We start from the raw sequence: 11013 nt of genomic DNA, 5'->3' as shown, positions 1-11013 counted from the left end.
AGTGATACCAACAACTGTTGGGGCGAGCACTGTTATTGAGCATCTATAAACGTTGTCACAGCACACAAGGAGGCGGTGTGGCCAGAGCCACACATTCCCAGCGCTGATATTTTACACACCGCACCGGATGCTCGTTTAAGGCCGAGCCAACCTAGGGGAGGCCCCAGACCGGTTCCGATATCCGATATCGCTCTCCTCTAACGTTTGACATAGCCAGGAATTCAACTTACAATGCCGGGTTCATAGAGCGGTGGCCACGGCCATGAATTTGACTCGGGAACGCCAGGTTCAAAGCAGCGATTCATAATTTACTTTGACAAGTGAAACATAAAAAAAACAATATATCCGCAACAATAACAGCAAAATAACGACACTGCTGCATGTCGTGACGCGGCGAGGCGACAGCATGACGACACCTGCGTGGGGTTCGCTGTGCTGCATCGCGTGGTTGAACTTCTTTTGCTCCGTACGTAGCCAACCGCGATAATCGGACTGCGGGGCAAGGACAGTTGTTCCCTCCACATTTAGAAACGTGCGTTTAAACAGATTATTTGATGTTCGGTTGGGGGCGAGGGAGCGGGGGGGACGACAATGCCGGCATGGCTCTCTCACCCAGCAGCACGTGGCCTCCTTCGTGCGAGAAGCACACGCCGGGCGTCGTGGGCGCGGAGGTGCAGGGCGTCACGGCGAAGCGGCGTGCTGGCTCCCCCAGGGACGCTCCGTTGAGCCGGGCCCCGCGCACGCAGCCCGGCCCTCCAGCGGCCCTGGGGTGGGGGGGGCGGTGACGGCACACCCGGGGCGCGCGACGCCTCCCGATAGAACGGCGCTCCTCCTTCTCGGCCCGCATGGCTACCGTCAGCGCCACGTAGCGCGCTAATGCAAGACAGGAAACAAATGCATTACGAGCGCAAAACAGAGCTACATACAAACAACACCAAACACCGGCATAGACTCGGCCTTGAACATGTGATCTCTCTCTCTCCACTGTTAATAACACAAAATAACTTTGCGCGCCATTGTGGAGAACATAACAAAGATAAATAAGCAGACAATTCGTTCTCCTTAACGTATTTGATTAACGTAAAAAATAAATGTATGGATTTGTACAGATCTCATCAGCCGCATCGTGGCCTTATGGAAGTGAATATAATTCTCACGTGGAAGGGCGGGTGGAAAAGTGCTGCCCCTTATTCTTTGGACAAAAGTATCTCAGAACTAGTTCAGCATTATCCGCTTCCGCGGGCTATTCTCTAGCAGGGGGCGGCACACTGCTTTGCGAGAGACACCAATAAGTCTGTCAACGAGCGTGAGCGCTCGCGATCGTGTGCTCTTACGAGTCCGTGCCATCGGAAATGCGCGCCGCTCACACGGAGTAGCAGCGCCACTTTAAGTGTCGAACAAAACTGGTCTGAGACTCAAGCATGGATGAGGAACGTCTCCCACAGGTGACCGCCTCCAGTTCCTCAGGTTTGGAGACTCCCGGCGAAACTGCGCTGGCCGCATCGCCGCACAAGGCTTGCGGGCGGGAACGGGAACAGGAGCAACAGCAGGAGTAGCAGCAGCAGGAGTAGCAGCAGCAGGAGCAGGAGCAGCAGGAGTAGCAGCAGCAGCTGGAGTAGCTGGAGTAGCTGGAGCAGCAGGAGTAGCTGCAGCAGCAGCAGGAGCAGCAGGAGTAGCAGCAGGAGCAGCAAGAGCAGCAGCAGGAGTAGCAGCAGGAGTAGCAGCAGGAGCAGCAGCAGGAGCAGCAGCAGCAGGAATAGCAGCAGCAGCAGCAAGAGCAGCAGCAGCAGGAGCAGCAGCAGGAGTAGCAGCAGCAGCAAGAGCAGCAGCAGGAGCAGCAGGAGTAGCAGCAGCAGGAGTAGCAGCAGCAGCAAGAGCAGCAGGAGCAGTAGCAGCAGAGCAGCAGGGTAACCGTGGGATGCGGATCATTGACGGCGTCGATTTGGGGTCCTGTTGAGGCCGGCGCTGTGCACTGCTCAGCAAGATAGGATGGGGCAGATTGGTACAGACCCTTGTAGATCAGACGCAGAATCTTTATTTAGACTGCAGGAGGAATGTGATGAGTTATGAGGCTCTTTTTCATAGATGTCCAGTATGGGTGGGCCAACAAGAAGAGCAGGCATGGTTTGTAAATAATCCTATGGTTTGATGGGTCACCAATGTAACCCATCTCGTATTGGGAACGTTATCGGATAAGATTTCCGCTTTGGAACTCTCAGGCGAGCCGCGCCATTTGACACAGCCCCGGGGGGGGAAGGTGGATGTCCGGTGCTGGCACAGCCGGAGGCGCCATCGCGACAGTCCACCGTTTCACGGAGTGACGCTGACGGCACAAATCGCAACAAAACTCAGAATAAAACCCTCGAATCGGGCAAAACGCCCCGACACAGCACGACGAACGTGGGCGGCTTTCTACCTGCAGGTGTCGCCGGCCCGTGCCGCTCGCGACGCCACCCAGGTAGAGCGGGGAGCGCAGGCCGAACTCCGGGCCCCTGCGGCGTGTCGGGGCGGCCTTCGCCGCCGAGCCGTCCACGTTCAGCTCCCCGTGAGCCTCAGGGCCCACCACCACCTCCACCTGCGCGACACGAAGCGGCGGACCGGCGGGCAACGTCACGCTGGGGGGTTGCCACCTCTGGGGTGCAAACACAACCGGGGCGCATCAGGATGTCACATCTAAAGTGATGTACAGATCACTATGAGCATCGAGGCCCACAGGGCTCCCCCACTACGCTGCTTTCTCTGTCTATACGGCTAGAAGGGAGATGTTTCGACTGTTGTAAGTAATGAGCTCCAATGTGTAACATCTGCAAATAACGGACTGCATTCACCATCAGCAGCTGCTGGGACAAGGGCTGCGCCTCCAGGTGCATGTCCAGGTGCCGCCTGTCGTCGTCCCCGCCGGTGGACGCGTACGCGAGCAACCCGTTGGCGTCGGTCTTCAGCTCCAGCGAGGTGCCTGTGAGAGGCACAGAGAGGGCACCGCCAACGTTGCTCACACATTAAAACTACACTATTTTTATTTGACCAGGTAAGGTGTCCTGAGCTATATAGCTCTTTTTCAGAAGTGACCCGCTTAAACACTCACAAATACGCCCACACACACACACACACTCTCCCACGTACACAAACTCCCACATAAACATTCACCCACGTAGATCTAAAACTCATTCCTTTAGAACTGCTTTTTGTGTACAGTTTGTTGGTCTTTTTCCCTGCACCTCGGACAAGCACGGTTGGCTACATACGGTGCCAAAGAAGTTCAACACACGTACGTACATTTCCACACTTCGTCAGCTGCGGTGGATCGCGCTGCGCATGCGTTTCCCCCACAAGAGGCGGTCGTGCGTGGCTCCGGCACCGGCACTGTTGCCCCCCTGCCCCCGCACGCCCCCTGCGTGTCCCCCCCACGGCCCCGCACAGCCACCCTCGCCGGGCCACGCCGGCACACCATCCTGCACGGGCCTCAGGTGCCGCGCTGATGAACCCTGGCCACACGGTCACCATCGGTCACCACCAGTCACCACCACAACCAGCCATGGTCACCACCGGTCACACAGTCACCTGTCTCTGTTTATTGTATTACCGTACTAAATTACCAGCATAAGTCTGGCCCAAGTGTGAACAATGGAGGAGGTGGATCATTTCTGTGGATGGATCCAAGACAGTCGTGGATATTCCAGACTTTTATAGCCAGGACCCATGTCTGATGACTAAGTGTTGAAGATGACAATATTGACGACGACAATGACAATGCTATCGACGATGATGTTGAGGATGATGGTGACGATGACTTTGTACGACGCGCGAGTGTGATAGCCACGTGTCCCCGCGGCGCTGCAGAGACACAGATGCACATGCACATACGCGTAGACACAGACACACGCAGAGACACAGACGCACATGCGCATACGTGTAGGCACAGACACACGCAGAGACACAGATGCACATGCACATACGCGTAGACACAGACACACGCAGAGACAGACGCACATGCACATACGTGCAGGCAGACAGACGCAGAGACACAGACGCATATGAGCATACGTGCAGGCAGACACACGCAGAGACACAGACGCACATGCGCATACGCAAAGACACAGACACACGCAGAGACACAGAAGCACATGTGCATACGCGTAGGTACAGACACACACAGAGAGACACAGATGCACACACACGCAGGCAAAGACGCACACGCGCAAGAAAGAACGACAAAGTGACACGAACACATGCACGCACGCGCTAGGGGGGGTGCACACGCATCGAGCTCGTCTCTTCTAACAAACCAGAGCCTGCGGTGGCAATACGGAAATTCCACGTTCCTATGGCCAAGACAGGGGAGACCGAGGCGGCATCTGGAGGAGTTGCACAGAGCGAAGAGCTAAATGGTTGGAGCCTTCGTTGTATCCGTCGCTCATGGTCCGCAGGGTGTCCTCTTTGTCTTCAGGACCACCGCCCCCTCTTGAGGGCGACGGACAGAATCTCACCCTGCCCACACACACAGACTGTTGGGATGAGTGCTGTTCGCGAGCACCTGTGAAGGTCAGCACGGCACACAAGAGGGTGAGTTACCAACACCATGCCCGACCACCTTTGTCTTCCTAGTGGCGATGTTTACACACTGCAAAAAATACTCATTTTTGGCCAAGTCAACCTAGGAGAGGCCCAGGACCAAATCAGATAATCGTCACTGCTGTTGGCCGTGAGTGGCAATCGAACTCAGGTTGCCGGATTCGTAGCGCATTGCGCTAACCGTTGCACCACCACTCCCCACGATGTACCACTCCCCGCAGTCACCTCTCGATTAGCCTGGGTAAGAGTGTTAAAGGCTGTATGGGGGACCTTTTGTCTTTGTTTTTATTATTGTTTGCAGTGATCAAGAAGGGCAACGTGCTTCACTTAGACATGGATGGGGGATGTGAGCCGCGTCAAGGGCCCGGTGCCCGGGCTGCTCACACACACACACACACAGCAGGAGCTGCACGTTGGAGGGCTGCCCCGTGAGTCTCTCCCCACCGCACCACTACCACCACAACCACCGCCACCGCGCGTCACACGTGACAGGAGTCACCGACCGTTGATACTGGGGTGGGTGGTGTGGCCGGCTTCAGGCCGGGCCGGTACTTGCAGGGAGTAGTAGAAGAGCAGGCCGCTTGGCTGCATGGTGCGGAACGTGAGCCTCGTCTCAGCACGGGGAAGGGCTCCTTGACGGCCAGCGACATGAACCCGTCGCCCGCCAGGTAGGCCTTGCGCGACACCTGCACGCCGAGGTCAGAGGGGGTGCGAGCGCTTGAGAGGCCGCGGGGCCAGCGGCGGGACCTCGGGGAGCACGGTTGCAAGTCGAGCGTCTCGGCTGCACGCGAGGGATGCGTGACAGACGCATCGTAAAGGTTTTTGGGTTACATCTGGCAAATCGCCCGATGACCTGGTGAAAACGTCACAGTACTCGAATTGTAAACGTTGCGGATTTACACACAAACAACAAAACCAAGTCTGCTGAAGTAGTCACTATTTGGCACGTTTTGTTCACGTGACAAACCTTACTAATTGGCCATGTCGGGTGGTGGTGGGTTAATGAAACATTTATATTCACACGGTCTATCCCAAAAATCCTTTACTATGATTAATATTGGTCACGAAAGCCTTCTACGTGTTAGACTGCGTAACACTTTCTTTCTAAACATTGTGTGACGTTACTCTTCTAACGAGACGTTTCTTTCTCGGAGGTTTTGCGAGCATGTGAGCTCTACGCACATTTTAGCGGGTTCAAAGCGTGATTCACATCTCATTGGGCGGCTACAAACCGACAAGTTGAGAGACTTCCAGTGACAATCACCCGGGTTCAGTTACGCAAACATTTGATCCTTCTAAAAACGAAATAACTTTTTTTTAACTAAGCTATTTTTATTTCACCTGGCCACAAGCCACAACTCAACAAAAGTGGCTTACAAAGTGGACATTTATAGCTGCCAAATACTTTAAACGCACGTTGATTGTAAATGTGGGAGGGAAATAAACTGGAGGACCCGGAGAACGAACGGCAAGGTGCGGTGCGCGTACCAGCACGTCGTCTGATCAGCTGGCGCTCACTCCGATCATGTTCCTTCTGCAGGTCCAGGTTGGTGTCCTGCACCTTGAGGCTCAGGAAGCAGCACTTGAGCCCCGTCTCCATCGTCACGTGGGTACGGCTCCTGCGAGACGCGACGACGCCAACCCCTTGGGGGTCAAATCTGTGCCATCGATCACCGATTCTGACACACTTCCAGGACAGTTGTATGTAGTCTCAGTAGCACTATCAGTGATTTAAACTCTAACAATGGCTGCTGCACCCCTTTCACTAAGAATGCAATGCAACCTGACAGATTCACCACCAACCACTGGGCAGACACCGGGAGTGCGCTACGATAGAGACCCATTGCTGGTAACAGACTACGAGTGCCACACACCCCTTCCCCCTAACTCTCTGTAAAATATGAAAAAAAAACTTTTTTTATTTTACCAGGTGAGCCCCACTGAGCTATAGATCTCTTTTTTAGAAGCGACCTGGCCACAAATGTTAGCCCAACAAAGTGGGTTATCATGTGGAAATGTATCGCAACCAAATACTCTAAACGCATATTTCTAAATGTAGAGGGAAAAGTCGGAGGACCCGGAGAAAAATCCACATGATCACGGGAAGAACATGCAGTCTCCAAATATACAGCAGGCGTTGGGGTCAAAATCGAACCCACGACCTCCTGTATACCAGGCGAATGCATTAACCTGACTGTCCTCAAAGATTCCTTGAGGAAGTAACCTTCTAATGTAAGTATGTATGCATGTTGAACTTCTTTCGCACCGTACCTTGGCCAACCGTGCTGTTATAATCATGATAAGTTTATATCTATGACTACAGGACTGCCAACAACACAGTCCCGTATATTTCATAAAAATGGTTGTATATTAAGTCAACACGTGTAAAAGATCGATTGAAATGAATTGGAAGGAGATAATATTTAAACTACCCCTACAGGTGGCAGTGCTACAGTATTGCATTTCAACCAATACTAAGAATTATATAATGTTAGTGCTCCTGTTAAATCAGGCTGCGCTCCTGACCTGAAGGATGGTTTGAGGATACAGCCTTCCAACATATCTGGTATAGATCATACTACTTCATGTAAAACTACAGTACAGCACTGATAGCAATACAGTCCATTACATGTTGTATTAAGGGTTGTTCATGCGTTAGAAGTAGACAGTAATTGAAATTACGCCTGCAGGTGGCAGAGAACCACGCCACGCTGGTGCGCTACACGGCGCTGCGGCAGAACCTAACGGTGCGCGTGGAGCGAATGGAGCAGGGCCATGACTGCTACACAGAGCTGGACTATAAGCTGCTGCGGGTGGAGATCAGGAAGATGGAGCAGCTGGTACAGCAGCTGAAGCTGGACGTCTCCAGCGCCACGCACGATCATCTCCACCCCTGGTTCAGTCACGATTGTCTCAAAGGCACGCAATTGTTTCCATCAGGGGTGCTGCAATGCCCACGGTTCCTTTTGGGCAGATATGCAGACTCAGCTTTTGCAGCTGAAGGTGGCACGTAAAAAGGGGAGTACCTTGGATCACTGGAATGCGGAGGCAGCAGTTCTTGCAGTCGCTGGACTGTGTTGGATGGCTTCTCATAGAGAGCTGAATTGAACTTCACGAGCAAATTTGTGAGGAAAATGTTAAAGCCACTGCTTCAGAATTTTCATAAATTTTGTGAAATCTGTACACAGTATCTGAACATGGAAAAGCTGTACTGTACTTTCTACTGCATGTACAAAATGGTGTTAAAGCTCGTGAAAAAATACACATACTGACAAAAAATTACAGCCCTTTATCATTGCACTCTGGTCATGGCGGAGCATTTGGGGGGGGGTTGGGTGGCACTTCATGTAAAATTAGGGATTTCGATCGGATCATTGGGGTTTATCTATATATAAAAAGGAAATTTGTAAATGTGTCTGTTCAAAATGTTTAGCATACTTCCTGACATGCAACTTGAAATGTGCCATGTGGGTACTTTCCAGACTGTACACAATGCAAAAATTAGAAAAATAGACTTTTGTTTTTTTTGGGGGGGAGGGGGGGGGGCGTAATAATGGATATATTTTGCACGGCAAGTGAGCTGTGACTTCACATCTGTGATGTCACCCGCGCATGCGGAAGCGTCACGCAGTGTGCCTGTTTTTAATTGTATCACTTAAAGAACCAGGCTCCAGTCTACATTATAGACTGCCAGTACACTCACCCAGCTTAATAACCAGGCTCCAGTCTACATTATAGATTGCCAGTACACTCACTCCGATGAAGAACCAGGCTACAATCTACATTAGTGTTTTAATTATTATTTATTTTTAATTTTTTATTCACTTTATTATTTTTCTATCTACGTGACTTTACCAAAAGAACCAAGGAATAGTATGAACTATTCACATATTTTGAAAAAAAAAGTGAATATCACTTTTACTGTATGATGATATACAAGAAACTGGTAGGTTATAAAAACCAAATAAGAATTGAAAGTAAAATACTTTGTTAGAGCTGCCTGAGGTTGTAATTTTAAGCATTTTTTTCCTCCGAATGAAGTGAAACACTTAATTATTGATTTCCAAATGTAATGACGCCATATTATTTATGAAAAAAATTCAGAGAAAGAACATAACACCGATTACTAGTCATTGTTGTAAATGTTCAGTGCAGTAACTCATAACATAACTTGCTTCCTCTGGTTTTCCCCTCCACATTTAGAAACATGCATTTAGAATATTTGGCTGCTATAAATGTCCACGTGATAAGCCACTTCGTTGAGCTAACATTTGTAGCCAGGTCGCTTACGAAAACGAGCTGTACAGCTCAGTGGGCCTAACCTGGTAAAATAAAAAAGGTTGCATTCTCAGGCACGTTCTTTGGCTGCTGTTCCATCATCCGCCTTGTCCAAATGCCATCATCTCTTCAAGAAATTATTCTCCTCGTGCGTTTATGACTAAAATAAAACAAATTAGGTTACCCTGTGTGTATGTATCACACGCTCGTCTTATAGACACACACAAAGACAAAAGACCCCCGCTTTAGCCTTAACATATTTTTTGTAAAATATATGGTTCAAAGAAGGCCGTATCGGGCATAGGCGGGTGTTGTCTGACCATACTTCACCAGTGCGTGCCGGTAACGCTGGGAGAGCGGGAGGTAGCGGGGCTTGACCAGGACCGGTTCAGATATCAGTCGCCTCTGATGTTCGCCGTGGTCGGGAACCGAACTCGGCTTGGATTTGAAGCGCCGTGTGCCAACCACTGTGCCACCGCTCCATCCCCACTGTACAGCACCGTACTCAACAACAACAAAAGCTTCAAAATACAATTCTGCAATAACGTATCATGCAGATAAATAACTCGTGCGTACAAAGTATGTGTGGGTGACGATCGTCCAGTAAATCAATGATCGCTCACGGAATAATTCTTCAAACAGTCGTGAAGATTAAAGCTGCAGGCATTGGCCACGCGGCACACAACACATGAGCCTCATAAACACCAATCTTGAGACTCGGTGAAGATTTGCTCAGTAAATAATTGACATTATTATGTCATTGTTATTATAGGACCAAACTTAGTACACGTAATGCTCTCGTGTGCGTGTTCGTGTAGCGGTTAGCGCGTTGCGTTGCTGTGAACCTGGCGACCCGGGTTCGATTCCCGCTCACGGCCAACACCGGTGACGATTTTATCTGAACCGGTCCTGGGCCTCCCCTAGGTCCACTCAGCCTCAAATGAGTACCTGGTGCGGTGTGTAAACATCGCCACTGGGGAGACAAAGACGGTCGGGCGTGGTGCTGGCCACCCACCCCCTCGTGTACCGTTCCGGCCTTCATAGGTGCTCGCTAACAGCACTTGCCCCTACAGTCTGTTAAGGCTACACGGGAGATATTTGTCTTTGTTGTGTCTATAAATGATGAGTAGCGATGGTAGTCTGTACTCGAGAGAGATGTTTGTACTGTACACGTGTCTGGAGCGTTATACACGAGGGGGTGGGTGGCCAGAAGCACGCCCGGCCGCCTTTGTCTCCCTTGTGGCGATGTTTACGCACGGCACTCGGCACTCATTTGAGGCTGAGTCGACTTAGAGGAGGGCGTAGAAGCGGACCGGTGTTGGCCCCGAGTGGGAATCGAACTCGGCTCGCCGGGTTTATAGCGCAGACACATCAACACACAGACATCAACACACAGACATCAACACACAGACACATCAACACACAGACACATCAACACACAAACACATCAACACACAGACACATCAACACACAGACACATCAACACAGACACATCAACACAGACACATCAACACACAGACACATCAACACAAACACATCAACACAAACACACCAACACACAGACACATCAACACACAAACACATCAACACACAGACACATCAACACACAAACACAGACACATCAACACACTGACACATCAACACACAAACACATCAACACACAGACACATCAACACACAGACACATCAACACAGACACATCAACACACACATCAACACACAAGGCACATCAACACACAGACACATCAACACACAAACACATCAACACACAACCACACACCCCTCACCCTCCCCTATAAAATATCCCAATTACTTAAATACTTCAACTAACTTTACTTTATTAAAACACGTCACGCGAGTCTAAGTCCAATCGTGTGTTCTGATTATTTTTAATTTATAAGTCAAATGGCTGTGCGCCTCGAGGCGCCGACATCAACAGCCGCTCTGGTCAATGGCCATCAAAATCAACAGCCGCGCAAACGAACCAGATCACATTTGATACACTTACAGAACGCCATCGCACGGCGTTTATATGACATGCTACGTAACGATGTTGTCGTGGATTGTAACGCGTTCACCATTGTTGTTGTTGTTTTTGTTGTGGTTCTCGTGAAGGGCGCGGTTCTCGCGAGATCTCGTGACGGGCGCGGCTCTCGCGAGATCT

General features: G+C 50.7%; 1 protein-coding gene across 5 annotated transcripts; it reads right to left on the bottom strand.

The window, feature by feature from the left end:
- Window positions 1–287: 287 nt before the first annotated feature.
- Window positions 288–10976, bottom strand: LOC142925732 (uncharacterized). 5 transcript variants are annotated; one of them, XM_076069152.1, is made up of 6 exons: window positions 9181–10975; window positions 6061–6191; window positions 3277–5258; window positions 2829–2956; window positions 2417–2575; window positions 288–764 (listed from the first exon to the last, which is right to left on the bottom strand). In XM_076069152.1, exons 3-6 carry the CDS (start codon window positions 3449–3451, stop codon window positions 609–611), a joined length of 618 nt encoding a protein of 205 aa, XP_075925267.1. In that variant the 5' UTR covers window positions 3452–5258; window positions 6061–6191; window positions 9181–10975; the 3' UTR covers window positions 288–608. The 5 variants fall into 5 exon arrangements, with proteins under 5 accessions (XP_075925267.1, XP_075925265.1, XP_075925268.1 ...); XM_076069150.1 differs by having other exon boundaries at window positions 672–2575; window positions 3277–3485; window positions 4287–5258; window positions 9181–10976; XM_076069153.1 differs by having other exon boundaries at window positions 672–873; window positions 9181–10973.
- Between the last annotated feature and the right edge of the window lie 37 nt (window positions 10977–11013).

Source organism: Petromyzon marinus, chromosome 23 (genome assembly GCF_048934315.1).
Source record: "Petromyzon marinus isolate PM22_M1 ecotype Great Lakes invasive population chromosome 23, UKy_Petmar_22M1.pri1.0, whole genome shotgun sequence".
NCBI lineage: Eukaryota > Metazoa > Chordata > Hyperoartia > Petromyzontiformes > Petromyzontidae > Petromyzon > Petromyzon marinus.
This window is presented reverse-complemented; position numbering and strand designations above follow the sequence as displayed.